Source organism: Leptodactylus fuscus, chromosome 9 (genome assembly GCF_031893055.1).
Source record: "Leptodactylus fuscus isolate aLepFus1 chromosome 9, aLepFus1.hap2, whole genome shotgun sequence".
Lineage (NCBI taxonomy): Eukaryota > Metazoa > Chordata > Amphibia > Anura > Leptodactylidae > Leptodactylus > Leptodactylus fuscus.
This window is the reverse complement of record NC_134273.1, coordinates 39,178,681-39,204,864: the sequence shown is the minus strand read 5'-3', so window position 1 is coordinate 39,204,864 and position 26,184 is coordinate 39,178,681. Positions and strand designations below refer to the sequence as shown.

Below are 26,184 nucleotides of genomic sequence, written 5' to 3'. Positions count from 1 at the left end.
CGTTTACATGGAGGAATTTGATTGTGAATTTGAGTCAGCTTCAAATTCTCCAAATTCTGCCTGAAACCAATCTTCATTCATTAATATTAGTGGGAGTCAGATAATGATTTTTCCAGTAGAGGATTTTTCTTTTAACGGATTTTTTTCAGCTAGTGAAAAAATACGTGTCACGCTCCATCTTCAAGCAGATAATGCCTGATAATTCCTATTGAAGTGAATGAGAGACAGAAAATACCGCCTGGCAGGTGCACAATTTCACATGGAATTTGGACAAGCGGAGATATCGGCTTCAAATTCCTGAAATTGAATGTTTCAGCTAGGAAAAGCTCAGCTGGAAATTCCTTAAGTTGAAAATCCACTAGAGGAAGAATCGGCATGTGACTCCCACTGAAATACGTGGAGGCTGGTTTGAGGTGCAATTTGGAACTGATTTTTGATCTGGACTTTGCCTCACATTTGGTGCCAAATTCCTCCACTTGAATATAACATTAAAGGGATCCTATCATTCAAACGCATTTTTTTATGACTAACACGTAGGAATAGACTTAAAGGCTATTCTTCTCCTACCTTTCGTTGTCTTCTACGCGCCGTTGTTCACCCAAAATCCCGTTTTTTGTCGGTATGCAAATGAGTTCTCTCATGGCACTGGGGGTGGGCCCAACGCTCAAACAACACTGGGGGGGCGTCCCTAATGCTGCGAGAGAACTCTCTCCAATGCCGCCTCCATCTTCATCAGAAACAGCCTCTTCATCTTCTTCTTCCGGCGCGCGGTGGGTCAAAATTCAACGCATGCGAAAGTCAGCTCTGCTATCGGGCTGCGGGCAGAGTCGACTTCACATGCAGGCAGCTGTTTTTTTGTGGCCACTTACACAAGCAGGCGCAGTATGCTCTGTACTCCATAGAACTACAGGAGCGTACTGTGCATGCTTGCATAAACGGCCACAAAAAAATGGCCACCCGCACGTGACGATGACTCTTCCCATGGCCCGCTGGCAGAGCCGACTTGCGCATGCGTTGAATTTTGATGATGAAGAGGCCGTTGCTGACGAAGATGGAGGCGGAGTTGGAGAGAGTTCTCTCATAGCATTGGAAAATCCCCCAGTGCTGTTTGAGCGCTGGGGCCCACCCCCAGTGCTGCGAGTCACGGAGAAGACAACGAAAGGTAGGAGGAGAATAGCCTTTCTTACGGCTGATGTGTTAGTCATAAAAAATGCATTTGAATGATAGGATCCCTTTAAGGTGAAAAACCATGTTCAAGAGAAAAATGAGATATCAAATACATCTAAAAATGCAATAGTAGCCTTTTTTGCTTTTGTTTTAATATGGCTTAGAAATGCTTTTTGGTACTTTTCTTAAAGCATTGTCACTTCTGTCCACGCTCTTTAAGGTTTCAGGGATTGCTGAGCTCTCCTGTGCTTCTCCAGTGTTTATCTCCAAACTCTTCCCTCTCTGTGGTCCACAAAACTGTACGTTTGTTGGCTCTTCTTGCAGATGATGAAAGGCTGTCGGGCCTCCTGTGTTCATGCTCAGGTTAGTGTTGCTTCTTATGCTTTTTTGTTTTATTTAAAACCATTAATAGCACAAAATAATGTAATGCTGTACTCCTAAGTAGGTTTGAGGTTTTTTTTTATTTTATTTTGTATTTTTTGTTTTTTCTTTAAACACATGCACACAGACTCCCTTCCACCCACTTTTTGGTCAGAGCAACACAGTTATAGCAGCAACTGAACATTGGGTACAGAGCTAATATGTCACTGTAATAAACCATTGTTGATCAGACAAATCGTCCACAATAATCTGCAGCAAGTCTATCCCTGTCCAATGTAAATATCTCGATTCCCTCTGGCTAGCACTGGGCAATTAATCGAGAAGGAACTGAAACTGTGGAACTGTGATTTTTGAGCACATTGGTTATTTAGATTTGGTTATTACAATATTCACCTGCAGTTTCGGACCAAATGTATCCAAATCGGAACTGCTGCTGTTATATTCTGGGTTCTCTTCAGACCTCAGAGTATAATAAGCGAAAGCCCAGGGGAGATGATCAAACATAAACTGTGACTCACATCTCTCTCTGAGGTGACTCCTTATTCTCTTTGGGTCTCCTGACTAACATCAGGGGCTGCTGAGGCCTGTGATTGGCGGCACAACTCTGGGTGACCAATGAGGCGCAATTGCAGGCCTCAGCGGCCCCTGATCTCATTTATGGACGAAACAGGTCAGTCATTAAAAGGTGAAGTCTAAATGGGTAGAGATGCTTGTGGTGTACACTTGTGCCTTTCAGTTTTTAGTGGCTGGATTGTAAAACCTGTTATCTTGTTTCTTGTAAGTTTTCACAATTCTTATTAATCTAAACTTTCATTTATTTCAATGTAGAAAATTGTCTTCTGCTTGCCTTGTATATGTACATCATCTCCAGGCCGGACAAACAAGCATCAGAGAAGCTTTGGCTTCAAACTGAGCATGAGGTATGTGGGATTTCAATAATAACTGCAGTCTGAATTTACAGTAAGGTTTGTATGCATTTTTATTTTAAAGAAATGACAATTTTTTTTCTTCCAGTGTCTAAGGCCAAGTACTTCCAGATTCTGATGGAAAAGTGGAATAGAAAAATAATCCTCGCTTACCACAGATGTCTCCAGAGAGAGTCCTTTATTCAATAAAACCAACTCACTTGGTGAATTGGTTTTATTGATTCTCTCTGGAGACATCTGTGGTAAGTGCGGATTATTTTTCTACTCTACTTTTTCCATTGGAGTCTGGAAGTACTTGGTCCTAGACATTATAGTCTTTAATACGCTCTCAGCAGCGAAAATCCAGCGACTGCCATTGGTCATCCAGATGCCTGGTTTTATGAAATGCATCTTCAGGGTGCCAAAAAGCTGAGCGTCTTTCTTTCTGGGTTTCTATATATGCCCTAACCTATGGTAATGCACTAGGTGCCCCGCGGTGCCGTTCTCTTTATTTTTGTATATTTTGTCCAGTGCTCTGCTATATCAGCTCTGCAAAAAGTTTTACGTTGCAGACATTCATACTCTACTGCACTTAATGTTGGTGCCTAGATCTAAGTTTACCCTAGACCAAGCTTAGGCATATCCTACTTGATTCTAGGAGCCTGCCCATAAATGTTAGACGCGAGCAAGGATGCTCTTTAGACTATAGGGTCACACTCCCCCCGCCCCTTACTAATAACACTTACCCATTTTGATAGACCTTCCCCCCAACAGTCATGAGAATGGGTTTCCCGACTGTTTCTATAGGAAATTTAAAAATCTGATCTCCATTAGTCACATAGAAGTGTTACATTCACACTACCATTATTCATGTCCATTGCTGTCACCTGTCATAAGACAGGTCATGGACCTTAACTGTAGGAGAGTAATGGGTGCAGACAGTACCCCCTCCATCTGTGTCTGTTCAATCTAATGTATATAACTTGATGGACCCCATCCTTCATCATGTTTGTTTACTTTTGTAACAGAAGAAAAAAGTCCTACATGCAAGTGTTTCTTGCGTCAGAAAAAAGTAAAAATTTGACAAAAGAAAGCTTCAATGGACAATAAAAAAAAAATGGTATTGTGAATCTACCCTTAGAATATTACATTATTTGTAGTACATGTTAGTTATGTTTTCTTGTGCAAATTGCGTCTGAGTTTAATTAGTTTATTTTTTCTTTACTTTTTTTCCCGCTGCCCTTCTCTCTCATGTGTTTTCCTAGGTGGTTAGATTCCTAAACAAATTGATTATCCAAGGCTGGAGCTCTCCCTCTACCAGATCTGGAGTTACTTGTCAGTGTAACAGAGAGGTATACCTGTTTCCAATAAATTAAATATGTATTATAGAATTTTATTGTTATTACAAATAATGAAAGGTATCCAATGATTCCGTTGACAACGCTGATTACTTTTACAAGCAGGTGGAAAACATGTTTGTCCAGTTATCTCGCTCACAAAAGGGCTGCTTCCTTATACCCCATTACAGAATCTGAGTCTTACAAGATGATTTTCCACTCTGCTTTAAAGGGCTCTATCATTGGGAGAAGTAATTTTTAACTAAGCACATACTTGCACTGTCTTTAGAAAGGCTATTTCACACCTACCTTTTGTATGTAAATTACCTCAGTAGTTTTTGAATGAGCCTGTTTTATTCATATGCTAATTAGCCTCCAGCCAGCACAGGAAGTTCTCAGTACTCTTTGCTGTGTGTGAGAGCAGGGAGATGTCAGCAGCAGCAGCCTGTGCTGTACACACAGCAGAGAGAGGAGTGCTCACTGAGACTTCCAGGTGCACACTGGAGGCTAATTAGCATATGAATAAAAAAAAAAACGCTCATTCAAAAACTACTGAGGCGATTTACATACAAAAGGTAGGTCTGGAGTAACCTTTCTAAAGGATATGCAAGTATATGTTTAGTTAAAAAATGACTTTTCCCAATGATAGAGCCCTCCTGTGAGTGAGCACTGAGTATAGGACTGGCTGCTATATAGATAACACAGAACATGGAAAGCTGGTCTTCTGCCTCAAAGCCTCTTTAAAATCAGCTTTATGGAACCTGCAAAGAAAAGCTGGAGCCGAGCCTTGGCTTTCTGATGGGAATGTGTGTGTTCATTATTAACTTCATATACAATCATAAGATCAAGCGTGAACCGGGGCAAGATTAAAAAAGAAAGACGCATCTGTCACTTCCTCCCATTGAAAACAGTGATAGACAGATTCTGGTGGGTTGTTGGAGAGAATTTTGAGATAGAAGACCTATGCGTAAACAAACATGCCTCAGACCTCGAGCGTTTTTCAGCTGGTTTTGGCGCTACTGATCAGTATAGATGTAAATAATGAGAGAGATATCTCTATAATCCACTCCAGGAGCTCTGCATCTCTCAGCTTCTAGCTCGCACCTCTTTCTTCTCCCTGATCCATAGACTTGCGTGAAATGTCTTCAATAAAGACCATGACAATGAAAGAGGTTCTTTTTTTTCTAACAAGATATATTAAAAAGTTTCTTGAACTGTTCATTTACATAGTTGATTTTCTCTATAAGTTTATCTATTACTCCCATAATAAAAACGGGTACAAGTAATAAAGTAGTGCAAGGTGTTGTAATGGTTATCTGCTTTTTTTGCTTAGGTGGTGAAGGCGCTGGTTCTCACGCTTCATCTAGAATGGCTCTGTGTGCGTCGCCTCGCTGTCCTTTTACCCACTCCAAACCAAAACAAATCGGTGCTCTTTCTTAAGGAAGCGGTAATGGTTCTGCACAGTCTTTACCAGCGGGACAAAAGCTTCAGTGAACATTGTTTGGATGTCTTCCACCAGTACGATCAAGCGGTGCCTGGAGTACGAGCATTTTTTAGAAAATTCAACACTTTGAATGAGAATGAAGGTCAGAATCTGCAATATATTATATATGATGTAAATTTGTGCACCACAGACTTCTTTAACATAGAGTAATATGAAAAGTCTGGTTATATACAGTAGAACTAGTTACAAGCTACTGAGAATACAAAAATATACTAATGGTAAACTTTGTTCAGTAGTCTGTTTCCGCAGTATAATCCATTTTCATGTGCTTGGGTACAGTTTATCTCCCTGTCCCATTTTATTATGTGAAACCCATAATCTGGAACTCGCTACCACAACGCATAACACTGCCCCCCACAATCACAGGCTTCAAGAAGATCTTATAAGCCCACCTTTTCAGCAAGGCGCACAACGTCCAATAACCCTGCTGCCACCACACCACCATCTGAACAGTTTCTCCCCTCACCTACTATCTCTATCCCCTTTCCCTCGCATGCCGGTCCCTCTATCCCACTATACCAGTTGGTCACTTGTTAGTATTGTACTCTACTGTACCCTCAGATGTACAACACCATGGAAATAATAGTGTTCTAAAAATAAACAAGAAGAACGGTCCTGACGCTAGCTACACACATGCACACGGGTTTCCCTTCTCTGGGTTCGCTTGGAAACCTGAGAAATGGAAACCCTATCTTCTTAAAGGGGCTCTATCAGCAAAATCATGCTGCTAGAGCCCCACATATGCGTGAATAGCCTTTAAAAAGGCTATTCAGGCACCATAAATGTTATATTAAACTACCCCCCCAGTTTTAAAATAATAACCTAAAAAAGAATGTTATCTACTTACGGATCGTGCACGCTGGGCGGGCATTCAGGGTGTGTCTTCATCTTCATCCACGCCTCTTCTTCCTCCGATGTCCTCCGGTCCCGTCCTCCTCCGGCGCTCGCGAACTGACACTGATATAAAAAAATGGCCTGGGCGCATGTGCAGTAGCATGCGGCTTCTACTACAGCTACTGCACAGGCGCCCAGGCCATTTTTTTTTTTTTTATCAGTGTCAGTTTGCGAGCGCCAGAGGAGGACGGGACCGGAGGACATCGGAGGAAGAAGAGGCGTGGATGAAGATGAAGACACACCCTGAATGCCCGCCCAGCGTGCACGATGCGTAAGTAGATCATATTCTTTTTTTAGGGTATTCTTTTAAAACTGGGGGGTAGTTTAATATAATATTTACGGTGCCTGAATAGCCTTTTTAAAGGCTATTCACCCATATGTGGGGCTCTAAGTGGTTATAGACTATAATGGGGTCCACTAAGTTTCTACCCAGAAAATGCAGAGAGCCGCCCTGCTTGTAGGACTTTTCTCTCTGCATTTTTCAAGAAGAATTTTTCAATGCAGATGTGAACCCAGCTTGCTTGTGCATACAGAACCCTGTATTACGACTGCGACTCTCACACAGCCTAGCAGCTCAATTTCTAAAGGCACATTTGGGACTTCTATCCAAAATTTACTATTGGTCTTTTAATGACAAAGGAATAGACGTCGTTTGATGGAGGGTGTCAGTGCCTTAGATATTGGTATTTTTCTATGAAACTGTTTCAGCCGTTCCAAAAATTTTAAGTAAAGTGATGATGGGAAATGCAGCCATTATTACTTGCCATTTTTTAATTACCTTAACAGGATTACACTTTTGTTACTGACAGCATGCCGGGGAAATAAATGTAGCCAAACACATGTGAATACTGTTTCTTCCTTATATTGATTTAATGAAAATGTTCCGTGTTTTTGATTTGAAAAGGAAAACATTTTAAATTGTTGGCTGAACTTGCAGCTTTTGCAGTGTCCTTGGCTGCAGATGATGAGGAAGGATTTCACCATGCCTAATTCTTCATGAAGGTGTCTTGCAGTGATTCTACTTATTGAAAACACATGCCGGAGCCAAGTCTGTGTTAGGGAATCATACTGTTGATCAATTTCTAACCTATATGGCCAACTTACAGAGGTTGTCCAAAAGTTGTAATTGATTATTGGTCCTTATAATAAATGAATATCTGATCAGTAGGGGTCCAACACCTAGCACCCCCATCGATTAGCTGCAGATGCCAGATCTTCACAGTGTACGGAGTCCAAAGCAGACCGTTCCATACAATGTGTAGTGCCAGTGTCCGCATACTGCCACTAAATAATGTACAGAGCTTTCTGTTCAGGTATTGGACCATTGGCTAGAGAAGTGTCTTGTCACACCCCTTACTCTTCTGCATATTAGTCCTAAGAACTACATCTTGCTGAGACCCTTACTTCTACATAGGGAGAACACTGATTCTTCGTTCTCGCAGCTATGTGATGGTGGGGGCTTCTTATGTAAATTGTATCTTGTATGTTGTGGGGGTAATCCACTTAAGGGCTCGTTCACATCTTCGCCCGGTATCCGTTATGCAGGTTTCCGTTTACTGCACAAACAGAGGCAGGATACGGAAACCTGCAGGACTCTTTCATGCCCATTCATTTGAATGGGTTTGAAAGGTGTCCGGCTGCAAGTGTTTTATGCTCCGCTGCGAAACCGTTTTTTTTTAAAATCGGACACAGAATCAGACATGCAGTACGCTATGTCCGGTTTAAAAAAAAAAAAAAAAAAACTGTTTTGCGGCGGAGAGTATAAAATGCTCACCGCCGCTCACGGCCAGACCCGCTCTGACAGCTTTCCGTCTTCTGCCAGCAGAAGACGGAAAGCTAAAAACGGAGACCCGAACGCTGGTGTGAACCTAGCATAAGGGTAGTTCCTTTGGTGAAGTAGACTTATTTCAGATACATTTCACATCCCTTTCTCCTTCTGTTTTAGAGTTTGCACTTGATGAATTGTGTCCACCAGAAGTAGAGACAGAAGAAGAAAGCATGGATTGCACTTGAAGATTCTGCGTATGTTGCATAGACTATATCCATTTGCTCTCTAATGTCCACATGTATTTTAAGCACATAGAAGTTTATAAATTTTTGTAAGACTGGATAAAATTCCTTACAATAATAACTTCTTAGATCTCTTGCCTGTGGAATCCTGATAGCACTGTAATAAAATATACTGTATTTTTAAATCTGAAAAGTCATTTAAATACAAAAATATTGTAATACACAGTAAAGTGTGTTTTTTTTTTTTTTCTATTTTCAAGTACATCTTTTCTTGGATATGCTGGTTTTGTAGAAATCCATTAAGAAAGCTGAATATAATAATCTAGAAAGTTATCATTAAATGATATATCTAGTTGGTATCTTAATTTGAAATCTTTATAATTCTCACATCTTTAACCACTTCCCAAATGCTTATTTGGGTCGTCTGATTCCTCCTGGCTCGGCATCCTCTTCATCTGCTTCCTGTCGGTGACTTGCTTGAGCTGCAGGTTCCTATAGGACTAAGATGAGCTCTGCAGTAATTTCTAGGAGGCCTGTTGGTGGAGATAATGTACTAGTTCCAACTACAGGGGAATGTCATGCTAAAATTGTGACAGTACTCGTCCATAAACCCCTTACAGGTAAACACAGGAGCTGCTCGTAGTAATGCTGAGACTTTAACATACATAGGAGCCCCTGTATATCTTTAGAACACTGGCCAGATATAAATATGGACTGTCAAGGTCAAAGCTGTGTGAATGCGACCTTGTGAAAGTGATATCCACAGCGCCCTGCCCCTTTAAAGGTGACATTCAGCAGTGAAGAAAATTGGTTGGGTTGCAATGGAAATCTGGATTAAAGCTCTGATGTGATAGTGTGTGCTGAGCGTATTTAATCCTCCGATGTGCAGCACTATCTAATCCTCTGACGTGTGGTAGTGTGTGCAGACGCACGTATCTAATCTTTCAGCGTGTGGTACTGTGTGCTGAGCTGCCTATCAAATCCTCTGATGTGTGTATCTCAATTTGGATATCAGTGTTAGATTGTGCATGTGGAGTGACGGTGTCTATTGCAGTTGGAATATGAGTGGAAGACTTGCAGGTTTGTTTTGGCTAATGGGAGTCATTGTTTCGGGAATACTGTATCTCTGGAATGGTACACCCAGGCGAGTTGAGGCCTCGACTTAAAGGTATCCTATCACTCAGACATGATGTTTTCTAAGTACCACGTCGGAATAGCCTTAAGAAAGGCTATTCGTCTCCTACCTTTCGTCGTCTTCTCCGCACCGCCATTCGCCTAGAATCCTGGTTCTTGTTTATATGCTAATGAGCTCTCTCACAGCACTGGGGGCCGCCCTCAAGTGCTGCAAGAGAGCTCATTAGCATATCAACAAGAACCGGGATTGTAGGCGAACGGTGGCGTGGAAAAGACGACGAAAGGTAGGAGACGAATAGCCTTTCTTAACCTTTTTCGCTGCCAAGGGTCACTGGAAATTTTGCACCTCCAGTAGCCAGAGCAATTTTCACAGTTTTGAGATGGACAAATCAAACCTAAATTGCAACATTAAAAAAGCATCCAACCCCCTCATACCTATATATTTTCTTAAAGTAGACACCTGCAGCATTGTCAGAATGCCACTTGGTACTGTATACGAACAGGCACCTTCATGCAATTTTGATTTAAAGTGAATTTTTTATGAAAAAATGCAAATAAATGTATATTAGTTGTTAAAAGCGGAAACCAAACAAAAAATTAAATGCACCAAACCTCCTAAAAATAAGAGTTCAACATGTGCACAGTTCATACATATCACTATGGCCTGAACCCGCATGCACGTGTCTTCAGAAAATCGCTAGAACTGGAAGGAACAAAATTCTGCTTTGAAGCTGGAAATGTTAAAAAAGTATCATCCTAAAAAATGTAGGGATTACACACCATGAAAAGTAAGTGAACCCCTAAACCCTATATATTTTTTGAAAGTAGACAACCTGAAGATTACAAATGTCTTAATGGGTCATCGATAGCCACATCCACCTTCATGCAACTTTGCGACCAACACAAATAATTTTTTGAAAAAATACGCTAAAACATTTATTTGTACCTAAAACTCATGTTCAATCTCAGATTCATATACAAAATACATTTAAAATAATAGCTTATGGTGTATACAATGTGTATATATACTATATGTACCGCAAACATCAACTACAACAAGAGCTCGGACTCCCAAAAACACGAATACAGAAGACAAGCAGGATTTTGCTGCTGGTCACTAATATGTTAAAAAGCTATACTGCATCTACCAAACTGACTGTGATACCAAAATCTAACTTTTTTCAGAGTACACAGCATACTGTATATAAAAACACAATTTAATAGTTTATATATACAAGCACCTTCATTCAACTTTGCCGCAAACAGAGATTGCTAGCAAAAATTTAAATTTGCCACTAAAGTGCGGCTCAAGAAATCCCTTTCTGCAAACATAATGTACTGTCCATAAAACTGCAATATGTGAGGAGTTCATACATAACATACATGTATATATTTACAGGGGCGGGTGTTAAAGAATCGCCAAAATCGCAGAAATGCGCCATCCCATTTTGCGCATGCAAATTAAATAGGACTTTACATAAAAATATTTTCCATCCCCCTATAATAATTTTAGCAATCTATACATTCATCTCTAGTGATAATCATTATTACTATTATTTTAGTGTGTTACGGACATCACTAGAGACGTATTTTACTGTAGAAAGCTCAGGTATAGACAGGACAGGGATTGGGTGAAATGTAAACTTTATTTGCGACTTTATGTATGTGTTGTGTAAGTGTTTGGTGCGACTTTTTTTTTTTTTTTTTTGGCGCTGTGACCTGGAAAATGGTAAACGTCTAGGTCACAGTGCCAACAAACTTCCTGGTTATGTTCAGGAGGTATAACATAAGAATACCCCACTAGTAAAGCTCAGGGGGGAATTACATTATACCTGTATGTGACAATCAGAGACAAATGTATAGTATACGCTCTGATTGGCAGGAGAAGGGTTAATAGGGACAAGAGTGTCCCTGCCACCCCCCTCCTGCTGACACATACAAGTTATGCAGAGAGTCAGTATGTTTCACTGCCTCTCTCTCTGCTGGGCTGCTCAGTGTCCCTCTCCCTTTCTTGTTAGATCGCAAATTGCTTGCTTAGACAGGAGAGGGGGACACTTTGGAGCTCGATATATTTGGACTGCATCAACATATCTTGATGCTTTCAATTGCATTTTAAAGATGAATCTCATCTTTAAAATGATATCAAGAACTCGATGATTGGATGTACAGTTTTGGAGAAATTCACTGTTGAAACGCTGTCGGGAATTGAGATCTGCAGTTGGATCTCAATGCCAAATAGTGTTTTCAACAGTGAATCATTCCAAGACTAAGTAAAATCATCAAGTCCCTGGTATCATTTTAAAGATGAGTCTCTTCTTTAAAATGCATTTTAAAGCATCAAGATATGTTGATGCAGTTCAGAGATATGGGCATTAGTAGGGAGGACGTAGTAAGTACGTCCTCCGCTACTGAAGTGCCACCTTGGGAGCACGTACAGTGTACGTGCCTGGCAGCGAAAGGCTTAAGGCTATTCCGACATGGTACTTAGAAAAAAAAAATCATGTGTGAGTGATAGGATACCTTTAAACCTTCCTGGACACCTGAATTATCATAGACCTAGTGAAACCCTACTTTTCCTCTATACACAATGCTAGACATTGCAATACTATACTCCATCTATACACAACAATAGCAATGATGGTACGCTACTCCATCTTTATACAACAGTAGATATAGAGATACCCTACTCTTCATCTACATACAGTGGTAGACATACTGATAACCTACGCTTATCCTGTTGTGACAAGGTGACAGGCAGAATCCTGGAGTTAAAGGGGTATTCCCATGTACATAATCCTATCTATATTTGTAGATAATTAAAAGTTAAACATTTTTGCAGATATAACTGATTAAAAATTCTGCAAAGTTTTAAAGATTTTCTCGAACTTTCTTAGTGGTGACAGTCTGTTGTCTTCATTGGTTGCCAATGGTTACGACCACTAATGCAGAAACTTTCTATGGTCTGGGACTTGTCAGGAACCCAGCTATGATTTTCTTATTGTCGCTGATTTATCAGACAGGGACATTACATGTATAAGAAAATATCTCGGCCACAATAAGGACATCATGGCTAATTTTCTGACCTTAGAAAGTTTCTGCATTAGTGGTCGTATCCACTGGCAACCGATCAAGATAACAAACTGTCACCACTAAGAAAGTTCGAGAAAATCTTTAAAACTTTGCAGAATTTTTAATTACTTATTTGCAAAAATGTTTAACTTTTAATTATCTACAAATGTAAAAATAATTATGTAGATGGGAATACCCCTTTAAGGTATATCTCCCCCAGGTCTCTGACCTATGTATGGTCCAGTGCTGCTCTTCAGTAGGCCTCAGCCCAGGTTTGGGTTCTGGGCTTGTTACTGAGTCGTAAAAGGCTAAAGAGCCTGCACTTCAGGCCAGATCCTGGGTTCCTTGCCAGACACTATTCTGGCCTTCCTATGGACTCAGGCACATAGACTGCAGAGGTTACTTCTTTTTGTATGGAACAAGCAGCTCTCTTCCCTGGACAAGAGGATTGTGATTCCACAGAGAATCAAGAACTCTCTCTGTTGGTGGCAGCACGGACACCAGTCATCCTGGCTCAGGTGCTTTCACCACAACATCTTGGGTGCAGAACCACATGGATCCTCCTTGTGAGGGAATCATCTTCCAGCTTGAGGAAACTGTCAGCTATCTAGGAGGCGCTTTTGGACTTAACTCCTTTCTTGCAGGTTTGCCATGTAAGGATCCACTGAGACAACACAACAGCTGTGGCCTACGTGAACAGGCAGTGGAAAACAAGAAGCTATTCCCTGCCTCAGATCTCCTCCTGGATCCTTGAATGTGCTGAGCACAATCTGGCTTCTCTCTAGGCAGTATATCTAAAAGGGAGCAAGAATACTGTGGCCAACTTCTTCAGCAGGAAGTCCCTGAAGGAAGGGGAATGGAAACTGAACTCAAAGATCTTCCAGAATCTGGTAGCCAGATGGGGCATGCCTCACCTAGACCTTATTTGCCTCCAGCCTGAATGGTCAGCTGCCAGATTACATTCTAATTTCACTTTTTTGACCCAGGAGAGCCTGTTTTCCTCTCCTCCTACAGAGGAAAGTACCGTATTTTTCGGACTATAAGACGCACTGGACTATAAGACGCACCTGGGTTTTAGAGGAAAATAGGGAAAAAAAATTTTGAAGCAAAAACTGGTAAAATATTTAATATATGGGAGTTGTAGTTTTGCAACAGCTGCAAGGCCACATTGACAGGTGACCCTGCAGCTGTACGGGGATGTATAGGGCGTTTTTTTTGCGGGGCCAGCTGTACTTTTTAGTTATACCATTTTGGGGGATATCTATTGCTTAGATCACCTTGTATTGAAAAAAAAAAACAGGAGGTGATTTAGAACTTTTATTTATTTCATATTTTTAAAGCTTTTTTTTTTTTTTATTTTACTATTTTATTTCCCCCCCGGGGGCTTGAACCTGCGGTCACTTGATCGCAAGTCCCATAGACGGCAATACAACTATATTGCCGTCTATGGGACATTCTGTCTATTAGTATTACGGTCATAGAGACCAGCCGCAATACTAATACAGCAGTGACAGGCCCGGGAGCCTCATTAGGCTCCCGGCTGTCACCCGAACAGGTCGGCTCCTGCGATATCGCCGCGCAGGAGCCGGCCTGCAACTTCACAGGTACGGGGCCGGTGGGGACCGGCCCTGGGGAGAAGGGGCCACGGATACTGACCCGGCATCCGCTGTACTAGAGAGGCGGATGCCGGCGAGGGATAGACGCCATCACAGGTGCCGGAGCCTGAGACATCGCTACGATCCTCTGCCCTGCATGAAGCCAGCGGCAGGGGCACGGAGGAGCGGAATAGCATCACTCCTCCCGCTGCTGGCTTCATGCAGGGCAGAGGAGCGCAGCGATGTCTCAGGCCCCGGCACCTGTAATGGCGTCTATCACTTGCCGGCTTCCGCCTCTCTATTACAGCGGATGCCAGGCGCCACCTTCAGACTATAAGATGCACACTTCTTTTCACCCAAAATTTTGGGGAAAAAAAAGTGCGTCTTATAGTCCGAAAAATACGGTAATATATTACACAAGCTAATGCAGCCTGAATAAGACAACTTATATCACCAGGCCAATATTTAAAAAGAACAAAAAAAACCTTATCTAATCAAATCGATAAATCATCAAGAACACACTCAGCTTAGACACAGAATATTTATTCCATGGAGCAATATACAACTGACTGTGCATATACAAATCAACAGAATGAACTGAGATTCACAGAATCCACATTATAGAATGCCATCCTATATACAGTGACCTCTGCTGTCTTCAAGTCTCTCGAACTCAAAAACTTTCATTTTATAATAACCAATAAGACCAGAATCCGCTTGGTGTTTCAGTTAAAATCTGTATTGAAGTCATAATCCTCATTATTCGTTTTGGCAGGTTTATCGAAGCTGACGGACTTAACGGCTTTCTTTCTTGGTGCTAAAAAGAAAAAAATAAAGTTGCAAACATTTTTTAGAAATACTCAAATATGGAAGCAGCTTGGGGTTACCAATATAACACACAAGATTAGAGGTGCAAACGTATATGACAACGTATGAGGGGAACTAGGTACTACACTCACAGGTATATGGACAGTTAAAGCCCATGTATGCTCAGCTAGAAATTCTTGGGAAGGACGTGTGAATACATTTTCCTGGTTGAAGGAAGGAGAAAAGCGGCACATGACAGTGTTTCACCCCTGAAACATGGTCTCTGTGTATCAGCCAGATTTAAGGACTTCATGTTGGAAGCTGGACTCCTAGCAGTACAAGTTATCTATGATCGGAGTCCCTACCTCGCAGCAACATACTATCCTGTACTGGAATTGATACAACATAGTATGTCGCTGGGACTCCTAGTGACATACTCCTATGCTTGGGACTTCTAGCATCATAAATAACAAGTCCTACTCCCAGCACGAGGTTGAAGTCGGTAAATCTGGGTGAAAAACGGTCGGGTGCTGCTCCCCTAAGAGCCAACCTTTGGTTAGCTTTCTCTAAGGGCTCGTTCACATCTGCGCCCGGTGTCCGTTCATGCAGGTTTCCGTTTCCTGCACAAAACTGAGCAGGAGGCGGAAACCTGCAGGACTCTTTCATACCCATTCATTTGAATGGGTTTGAAAGATGTCCGGCTGTGAGCGCCAGTGAGTGTTTTATGCTCTCCGCTGCGAAACCGTTTTTTTAAAATCGGACACAGAGTCGGACATGCAGTACTCTGTGTCCGGTTAAAAAAAAACGGTTTCACAGCAGAGAGCATAAATCGCTCACCGGCGCACACTACCGGACCCGGTCTGACAGCTTTTCGTCTTCTGCATGCAGAAGACGGAAAGCTCAGAACAGACTCCGGGCACTAGTGTGAACCTAGCGTAAGTCAATAAGGCACTTTCAAGAAGTTTGGTGACCTTACAGAAAACCTAAAACTATAAGACTAAGACATACAGTATAGATAACGGAGAGAAACCTGGGTGTAATACATACCTGGCTGTTCTTTTACTGCCTCAGATGGCTTATTCTGTGGAACAAATAAAAATAAGTTGACTATGTTTTTTTTGTTTTTCCCCCAATTTGTTTTCTTTTTTCAGTACAAGACATATACATGTACAAGATATTCAAGACATGTCCTAAGGATAGGATACCCAGAACCTCCACTGGTCAGCCACTGAAACAGAGCACAGTGCTCAGGAAAACATTGTGGCCTCTTCACTGTTTAGCGCTGTACATTACATCCCCATACACTTCAATGGGATTGAGCTGCAAACAGGCAATGTGTCTGAAGAATGTGATCTCTCAGGTCAGCACCGCTTCTGCTTCAAAAGCTGATTGGGGTGGGGGGGTGGTGCTGAGTGTCGAACTACCCACAAATCTGATATTCATGCCCTATCCTAAAAGATAATGTAAGGTCCTTGAAAACCCATATTCATCTATAAAGCCTAAAAAACAAAAACCCCAAAACCTATGCAGCCCTATGCTGTCCTCAGCTTTAGATGGCCACTCTCACCTTCAGCTTTTTATAATGCCACTTATGAGGGATAGATACATTCTATATATAAGCCACCACTACCTGTCGCTTCGCTCTTTATTTCCAGCAGCATGGTGGTGTTGCAGCAACAGGAAACTGAAGGGAATAAACTTTTTTTTTTTTTAATTTTCTTGAAAGGTTTACCTGGGGCTCTGATGCCAATTCCTGGGACCTCTTAGTAACGCATCTTAGCTGCAGCTCTGTACATTATATAGTGGCTGCGCTTTGCAGTACAACTCAGCTCAAATTCAGGACTGAGCTGCAGTAACTAATGGATATGATGTCAGCGCCTAATAAGAGGTGGAACTAGGTATCAGTCCGAAATAACCTCTCTAACTTTCCATGGTGTCACATGACTGCACCGCTCACTTACTACACTGTCAACTGCGAGCGGCATTCTAAAGCTTTTAGTATTTCTAGGACTAATCCTTAAGTGGCTCCTAACGCTCATTTGTCATGGTCTCAGGTTTTATCTGCAGTCTAGCACAGGAAAAAGGTAAAGCTTTCAAAAAATAAATTCTAAACATGGCCAAAACGCTAATTTTTAAGCGCTGTGACTTTAACCTTTTCTGCCATATGCTACAGGACTTGCAGTACTAACATGGGCCTTTATTTTACCTATAGCATTGCCAAAATGGGCAAGTAAACATTTTGTGGCAAAATACGGTACAACGATCGACATCTATAGATGGGTAAACAGAGAAATAAGGAGTTCTAGGTTTTACTAACGCCTTCCTCTTCAACGACATTCTCATCTTCTTCCATTGCCTCTGCCTCCTCCTCTTCCTCCTCAAGGTCACTGGCTTCTTGGTCCTTCTCCTTGATTTCATTTTCATCCATTATACCATTGGTTATGTGGGAAAAATGAAAAGGGATACTGCTGGAAGGAGTCGGGTTTTTCACGCCTATCAAAAACAAAGAAAAAAAAAATTTGTATCTGGGCAATAGAAGGATAGGACTGCACATCGGATGAAGAAAATCCATGCAGCTTAGGCTTCTCCTTATTCTTGTTTTACAAGATTTTACTTAAAATATCACAAAAAAAAAAAACTAAAGAAATATAACATACCTTTAATATTACTTTTATTTTCATCATTGAGAATTTTACACTTAACAGCTTTCTTCAATGCTTCAGTCTGTTTGCCATCAATGTGAGAGGTGAAGGACGCAGGCGGCACAGTATGATAGCACAGTCGGGCTCTATGGAAACGCAAGCACTTTTATCAGACACTGAACGAACCTCTAAAAATATTCTCTCAAGCAATGATGCTTTATTCTCAACTCACCCCATCCAATCATTTAAGAAAACGTTTGCCGCTTCCCCCACGTCAGCCACTCCTTTTTTCTTCAATAGTCCTCTTTTATGAGCAAGTAAATCTAAGAATTCCAGGGGACTCCTGTAGTCTGAGACATTGTAATGCAACATAACCTGCAACAGCACAAGAAAGAATATTTGATATATCACTACAGACAATGTGACTGTAATACACAATTTGTCAAGTGCTGGGTGTCAGCTTTCTGATGTAAAAGATGAATATATTATGCAGAGATCCATTTTTGGGTAACACACATTTTTGTTCCCTTATGCTCTTCTCAACACTTCCTATCACAGTATTATGCAGTTCAATGCACCTGAAACTTTCAAAGAACTTTTGGTTTTCTGGGGGTCACTTACAACACATCTCAGGTAGTTCTGGTGTCATAAGAGAGATGAGATTCATCTTTCATATAACACCAAGATTACAGTTCTAAGTTTTACAGTGCATGATCTAGGTGTTGAAAGTGAGAACTACCCAGCTTGTCTGTATTACAACCGTATTCACACATGTGGATTTCTGTTGCAGGTTACAAGGCAGATAATGCATAGAGGACAGAAAGAAGATTTCAGTGTAGAATTCCATGGAAAGAAGCCAAAATCCAATAATAATGTATATTACAAACTGTGAATAAAATCTGCCAGAAAAATCAACAGTTGCTCAAAAGTTTGAGTAGATTTTAGAAACTTTTCTTCTCTTCTTCATGAGAACAAGGTTTTTTTTTTGCTCCCATATCTGGGCAGAGGTGGCTTGTCTTTCTGACCACCGCGTCATTCAGACTGGGGAGCAAAATACTCAAATCTGATAGTCCAGTGCAGCCTGATGCATCGGGTTGTGACATGTCATATAAAGCAAATAATAAAAAAATTAAAAAAATCACAACATGCGATGCATCACAACCTGGCACTGAAACCTGACGGCGCATTAGCAGTGGGCTGTAGCAGTTCCATGGTTGGTATACTTGCCCCCTAATATGGGGACAGGGAAAGGGTTCCAATTTTGGAAAGAAACCCATCAATCGTAACTCCCTGCAGAAAATCATTCCCATTGGTGGTATTTTTGGTGACTTTGCTAGTTCTGTTATCAGCAACATGAAGCTCCATAAGGGGAATATAAAAGAGTAACAGATACGGGAGCAGAGGATGTGGCTGCTTACCTGTTGTTTATCACAATGTTTTATTATCTTCATGACACTGTCCATATTATCATTGCTAAGAAAAACACTTCTCATGACAAGGGTCACTGGTGGGTTATCAGGAGACACAACCAAGCTGGGGCTGTCTATTATTTTGATTCTTTCGTCAATTTTCACATCTTGCAGAAACCTGAAGATAGAACAAGTCAGTGTGAAGACTTAGCGTCCAAGACAGCAAATTCAATCAGTACAGAATGTCAAGAAAAGTGGAGATTTCAGAGTAGGATTGAATAGACGCTCCACGGGAATGTCAGCTCTAGTCACTCATCATACTTATTAAAAAACGGTGTTCAAATGTGTACGCCATAATCCAGGGGTCTCCAACTTACGGCACTACTGTGTGAGGTGACAACCCCAGCATGTTGAGAGAGGTCACTTTACAACAGCTGGAGAGCCACGGGATAGCGACCACTCATACATGGACACCACATGGTGCTTACCTTGTTGTTCCTCTTAATGCCCCCACATTGCAGACTTTATATTGCTTCAGTGTGTTTATTAAGCTGCTCTTCCCTACATTTGAAAAACCTAAAAACAAAGAAAAAAAAAATGTATCAGGAAAAGTACAAAGTTGGCTGTACAATTCATACTGGACAGCTATTCTTGCTGACCCTGTACACAGACACTTGACTGAGCTAGCTTTCATTCCAATAGGGATTGAACTGCTGACAGAATCCCCTGGAGAAGGCATACAGTATCTTCTGAGATTTTCTGTTCCTGCCATTAATGTAATATTTTTTGGGCACCTTCAGTAAATCCTACAGGAAGTGCTGAAGATGGAGATCAGAGTTGGATCTGACAGTCATCAGAAACATCAGGCTGTTCATTGTTCTCCTCATATCTCCATCTATTCAATGTGTTATTTGTGTAACTACTAGCCAAACACTTCACATCTAAGAGTGATATTCAATTACCAATATAGTGGGGAATTCAGATAAAATTATTGTACGATTATTGGACCCAGAAGCACACAGTATAACATGCTAGACTTACACAGTGCTGTTGGAGGATTTGTTCACTTTGTACCCAGGTTGGGACTACACGCACTCTTACCTATTAAGCCGACTTTAATAGCTTCAGTTGGTGAGGGGCACAAACTGTGAAGAATTCTTAGCAGGGAAGTTGCTCCGTAGGACACAGTCCCTTTAGATATATCAATACATCCAGGATTCATATTCTTCTTCCCAGCACCTGGCTTCAGCCGCACGAAAAAAACAGAAACTGGCATTAGTCTTTAAGATCTTACAAAATATATCAAATGATAGAAATGTTCATTTCACGGAAACAACTAGTGCTGATTCAGAGTTGGATCTTGTGCTCATCAAAGAGTCAGAACAGATTGCTCATCACACAGCACATGCTATGGGAATAGGACCAGTACCCACACCACCAATGTCAGACTGTAAACATGACCTCTCAAAAGGGGACCCTAATAGCATATATGGACAGGGGGTTTTCTTTGTGGGACAATCCCTTTAAAGGGAACTTGTCACCTACTTCATGCTGTCCTCTCTCTTAGGGACACCACAAACTATGCTTGCTATATAGGATTACACCAATTGGTCATACTTGATACTTTGATGTATAATAGCAGGCACCCATCTGCTGCACATCCCATCACTGGGACACACTGACCAGTTTAGCCTAAATTAGTAGTTAGCTATGAATTTAAAGTTCTCCTACACAGGATTTTGTTACTGTAGATACTTTTGTGGTTGCTTATCAGTTTACATACACAAACTCTTACGCATAGGAAGTTATGTATCAGTGCGGAGCAGAAAATATTTACCAGATTTTTTTCTGCCACTTGCGTAGAACACTTGAAGGCAATAGTTGGAATCTGATTGCTGAGAAATTTGAGCCACTTTTCAACATTGTCTTTTGGCACTAGATCTAGAAAAGAAAAAAACATCAGGAAGATCAGCATTTCCTGAGGAAAACATCTCTGCTATGTAAATGGGATCACTGAATTTTGAGGTTTTTGTGGTGACAGATGAGATCAGAGTTGGATCTGAAGGTCCTCATTATAAAATAAGACTTCATGAATTTTCCTCATTTCTCATGTGTCTACATTATGAGACCATCACAAGAACGTGTCAAGTATAACATTTACCAATTTTGTTGAGTACAAGGAGTAGTTTTTTGTTAGGAGACTGCAGCACGGCTTGCTCTGCCTGCACACATCGGCTGCCCAGAGGATCTCTCGCATCCAACACTTCTAAGACAACATCTGCTGCCTCGATCACCTGCAGACACAAACCAGATATTGTAAGTACTACTTATGAACCAGGGCTGCAAAGGAGGTATACCACTTGGCCAAACCTCCAACTCCAAATTGTATTTTTCCACACACTAACCATGCCCATTCTCCCTGCCATTTAAAGGGGTCATCTATTTTTTAATACTTATGGCCTAACCTTACAATAGGTCATCAATATTAGTTCTGCAAAGGCCCAACGCTCAGGACCCCCACAGATCAGCTGCCAATAATGTGTACATGATGAGCACCTACAGTTACTGCCAAGGATAGGCCATCAATATAAGAAAGTAGATAACATCTTTAAGCAAATGAATAAACAAAAAATTCCAGGAGATTATAGACCAGTGGTTACACCCTACAAATTCTGAGAGCCCAAATTTGATACCCCAATTAAGGTCATTATGCATACCTTGTTAACTTCCCTGCAAAGAGATCTGGTTGAATTCTTAGCTGCCGGTTTCTTTGATTTAGCTTCAACCTTTTTTTTCTCCTATGAAGAAGAGAGATCAGAGTAAACACAGAGACACAAGATTTACCCCAAAGCTCATGCATACACCAAGGGGCTATCCCAGAATTAAAATACTGATGACCAACCCTCCTTAGGATAGTTCATCAATATCAAAATCGGTGGGGGTCTGACACCAAGTAAACCCCGTTCTACTCAATCTTGACATGGATTCCACGGTTAATCCACAAAACCTGCAGCTCGAGGCTCACGCTCACTAGCCCCATTGAATCTAAGGCTAACCAACATGCAAACCCGTGGTGAAAAGTCAAAGCTCTACCTCGGCTTCCGCAGAGACAGGATTTGGAGAGGAATTTGAGGAAGAAGACGACCTCAAATATCTGTGTGAACAGGTAACAAGAACGTGCTAGTAAGAGATCCTTTCCAGTTACCTTTACTTCCTTGACAGGTTTATCCTTCTTCTCATCCAGTTTTCTTTTCTTTGCAACTTCCTTCTGTCTTTCAAGCTTCTGTTGTGCTTTTAACTCTTCTCTCTTAAGCAAAAAGGGAGTGCAAGTTACAAGGTTAGCCACGGTAGGGGTGGATTCACACAGGAACGATTTGTTGCAGAAACTCTTACAACTTCTCAATACTTTTAAATTGGGTACATGCAATATTCATATGCTTCCTGCAGAAATTCCCATTTTGATAACATAAAAGGAATTTTCATTCGCAGAATCTTAAGAAACAAATTTATTCAAAAATAAGATCTCACCCTTTGTTTTCTTTGCTCTGCCTCCCGCAAGATGTCTTCCTTGAAAGGGGCGTCATTGGGAATGCTGAGGTCTCTCTTTGGCTTCCTGGTTACACCCTTTTTCTTTGCTTCTTTTCTGACTTTCCGATTGTGTTCTCTGACCTTAAAAAAGTAGAGTCGCACAGTTAACATACAGGGAGGCGGTCACCAGTAATGGGCCAATTCAAAAGAGTTATTTATTTATTTTTTTTTACCTACTGATCAGATATTGATGACCAGGCCTAAGAACTGGGCATTAATACCGCTTTCTAGGTAAACCCCTTTACAAAGGTTGTCTTGCTACTTATGCTGCATCCATAGGATGAAATATAACTGACTGCTGGAGGTTCCAGAGAATCCCATGTGAATGGAGTTGTGGAAGTCCCATAGCAAGGAACAAATGAACACCACTGTTGTATTTGCATGGGGCACTTGGTGTCCCTCATGCTCATGGTCACTGGGGGTTCCAGAGGTCAGATCACAGGGATCAGACACTTAGCTCTAAGCCATGAGTAGAATGTGTTAGTTGTTTAGAAGACCCCTTTAAAGAGTGACACTTCCCCCCCAACCACCATTTTTTTTTCTGCCCCTCTGCTTCTAAAGTCTCCTACACAGGGGTCTGGAAAATCTGGTTATATAAACATCTGCCAGATTTCCAGGGCCGAAACCCCCCTGGAGACCTGATCAAAGCAACATAGGGCTTTACGATTCTAGAAATTCCTACGGCTCTACTGTCCGCTACTGTATATGGTATCGTAAGGCAGGTACTCCTAGCATCTGAAAGTCCAGGTCTCCAGAAAGGCTTGGCCTGTAAATAAAGCTAATGTGCAGACTGGTTTTTTCAGACCTAAACACCTCATGTTCATACATTTCAATTCAAAGGCAAAAACACAAGGAGAGCCACAGATCTGCACAAAAAAAAAAACAACCCTCAATTTGTTTTAATACACATCATACAATTTCTCATCCAAGTAGAAGAGTGCGAAAGTTTGTGCCCTTTCCACATTTCCATATGCTTACCTTTTTTTGGATTTTATAACGTTTGCTGCATGACATGCGCTTACTACCCTTCCTTAGTTCTGGAATAAAAAAAAAAAAAATAGAAACATTTTTTAAAATATTAGCACTGACTGACACAGACCAAAATATGAAGCAATAATATGGAAGATATGTACAGAATTTACATAATTGTATAAGCGGGATGTAGTTTGGTTTAGTGTAATATACTGTACATGTAATACACAAGTTCTCAGTGACATCATAAGCAGAGGTTGTGAAACTGGAGCAGAAGTTTCTGACTAGGTCCAGATATTGACCATCAACCTTCAATATCCTGAATGCAGCTATAAGTGCAAATCTGTAAATTTGTGATAGCACCATGACATCAATATTTGCCTCTACATAGATACATCAACAGCTGTTACAATTCTGTGATTTTACACAATTGGGTAGGTCATCGTATCGGACCTGTGGAGGTCTGCCAGCTGGATCCCACATAGATCAGCTGTTCTGACAGCTACTGCAGTGGATGTGGAGGGGAGGCTGTCCTATTCAAGTAATAGGAGTGGAGCGAGAGCCCAGTTCACTGTGTAGTGGTGGTGCTGGGGAACAGCAGCTGTCAGCCTATTAATTCATTTCTGGCTTTGGCTCAAAAACCCGCAGCAAAAACTACAACAAATGTTTCCACAATGTAGGACTTCAGCCTTAGGGTTATATCCAAAGGACTGACATGCTATGGAAATGAGAATTTACTCTGCACTTTGTGCAGCATGAATGATTTATTTCCATTTCATCAACTTTGTTGCTACTGTAAAACGGTGGAGTTTTTGACAGAAAATTAGCAACATAAGGACTTGTTCACAAGGAGATTGGAGCACATTTTAAAGGGTTATCCAGCTTCCAAAAAACTTTCTGCAAATATATGCACTGCAGTGCTAAATCCTCACTACATCCTTAATAGAGATGAGTGAGTACTATTCAAAACTCCCGTTTCAAATAGCATGCACCCATAGGAATGAATGGACGCAGATGGCACGCAGGGGGTTAAGCGGCCGGCCGCTTCCATTCATTCTTATGGGTGCGTGCTATTCGAAACAGCCGTTTCGAATAGCACTTGCTTATCTCTAATCCTTAACATGCAGTGAATCTGTGAATAAACTACATTTCCCATGATGCATCTCCCTGCTCTCACTCCTTGCGTTTGCTGCTCACAGGGTGGAGTGAGCATCCAAACAAAACATCACTGCTACAGACCTCAGATGTGGAAGTGATTTATTATCTGCGATTTCAATGGAGGAGATAATTTAGAATGATTTAATACTACTGTGTCAAGCTCAATTTTCAGGCAGATGCTGCCCAAGAAATCCTACTAAAGATGACCTCTCATGTCTTCCTGCACATGCGGTTTTATATACCGCTAGAAATCCAAACAGTACGCTGAATTCAGAGCACTGCTTTCCAATGATGTGCCTCAAGGCTGGAGATATTGGCGACATTACTGATGTCTGCCCACTGTCAGAAAGGTGTTGCTGACAGTCTAGCTGGGCTGTGAGGGACGCCCCCCCCCAGACAGTACTCGTCCATAGCCCTGTACCGTTAGAGGGGGCGTTCCTTACCACCCTAGAATGACGCAAAGTCGAAGAACGCCCCCCAGTACTAGTCTACAGTGGATTTGGTAAAGATGCAATATTCCTAAATTCTTACAGCAGCATTAATCAATTACAGACCGTCCAGTGTGGACTCTAGATAACCTCACAGGATAGCAGTAGCTCTACCTTTAGTATCTGCTGTCACTGACAATACCAATGTCCCACTCATATGGTGAGGTAAACTGTAGCCAGTCATGTTCGAATGGCCATTTTAATAAGTGACTGGTTATTACAGAAAACTCATTTTAAGATACGACTTGTTATAGCCAAATGTAAGGACTGAGACTGAAGGGGTTCTCCAGTCAGGAGGAATAGATGCAGTACCTGGGGGGGGGGGGGGGAGGGTCTGGGCTGGCTTCATCTCCAGGTCATCATGAGATCAGAACCAGTACATGGCCCCTGGTGGCTGCACCTCCATTTATTACCACTAGGATATTGTAAAGCCAGACCCCATGGCTCATGTAACTAGTGGTGAAAACAGAAGAGGAACAACCCAGGTACTGGCTCTGATCACATGACCTGGGAACAGAACCCCCCAGAAGCCCAGGTACCGCACTGAAACCCCCAGATGTAAATAATGACCCACTGAAGCCCATAACAACCCCTGACATTGCAGATTATATATATCTATCTATAGATACATATATATAGATATATATACACACACGCGTGAGATTATATGAGTGACAGCAGCTACTAAAGGCTTTGATGTCCCCGTCACGTCTTACAGTGCACACATGATACAGAGAGATGTAGAGCCACATATAGAATACGTATATATAATATAATGTATAGTACTAGCCCCCGCACTACTCCCCTCATCCTGCCCTCTCTCCCCCGCACTACTCCCCGCATCCTGCCCTCTGTCCCCCGCACACTCACTGGGGCGCTTCATGGCTCCGATGCCTCCTCACCAGCACCACGTGTGGAAAGAAGGAGCGCACTCCCGAGCACTCACGTCACGTCCGGCTCAGCGTCGGGGCCGCGGCCGGATGTGACATTCACGTGACCATAGAGTGGGGCGGAGCCAAACAAGCATTGATCCATTTCCATTATCTGATATAAGTGATGTAAAGCCAAGCGCTATGCACCCACGTGATCAGATCTGTTGCTATACAAGTAAAACTTTTACATTT

At 41.6% G+C, this 26,184-nt stretch overlaps 2 protein-coding genes and 2 non-coding genes across 6 annotated transcripts in view; 1 reads left to right on the top strand and 3 right to left on the bottom strand.

Moving 5' to 3' along the window:
* The window catches only part of ATRIP (ATR interacting protein), a 72,569-nt gene extending 64,150 nt beyond the window's left edge, over positions 1–8,419 (top strand). For all 3 annotated transcript variants that reach the window (XM_075286815.1, XM_075286816.1, XM_075286817.1), the window contains 5 exons: positions 1,388–1,530; positions 2,377–2,468; positions 3,719–3,805; positions 5,124–5,376; positions 8,134–8,419. In XM_075286815.1, coding sequence (XP_075142916.1) covers positions 1,388–1,530; positions 2,377–2,468; positions 3,719–3,805; positions 5,124–5,376; positions 8,134–8,201 — 643 coding nt within the window. In that variant the 3' untranslated portion in view covers positions 8,202–8,419. The remainder of the gene's footprint in view (positions 1–1,387; positions 1,531–2,376; positions 2,469–3,718; positions 3,806–5,123; positions 5,377–8,133) is intronic.
* Positions 8,420–14,523: 6,104 nt separating this feature from the next.
* GNL3 (G protein nucleolar 3) lies at positions 14,524–26,010 on the bottom strand. The gene is made up of 15 exons (XM_075287877.1): positions 25,931–26,010; positions 23,421–23,479; positions 22,383–22,523; positions 22,060–22,161; positions 21,572–21,652; positions 21,016–21,148; positions 20,692–20,795; positions 19,956–20,097; positions 19,343–19,430; positions 18,864–19,032; positions 17,678–17,820; positions 17,461–17,591; positions 17,121–17,296; positions 15,851–15,884; positions 14,524–14,813 (listed from the first exon to the last, which is right to left on the bottom strand). The coding sequence occupies exons 1-15, from the start codon at positions 25,941–25,943 to the stop codon at positions 14,722–14,724; spliced, it is 1,608 nt and encodes a 535-aa protein (XP_075143978.1). The 5' UTR covers positions 25,944–26,010; the 3' UTR covers positions 14,524–14,721.
* Positions 19,672–19,746, bottom strand: LOC142218960 (small nucleolar RNA SNORD19). The gene has a single exon (XR_012717488.1). It is a non-coding gene; the product is annotated as a small nucleolar RNA SNORD19 (small nucleolar RNA).
* Positions 20,889–20,963, bottom strand: LOC142218961 (small nucleolar RNA SNORD19). The gene has a single exon (XR_012717489.1). It is a non-coding gene; the product is annotated as a small nucleolar RNA SNORD19 (small nucleolar RNA).
* Positions 26,011–26,184: the final 174 nt, after the last annotated feature.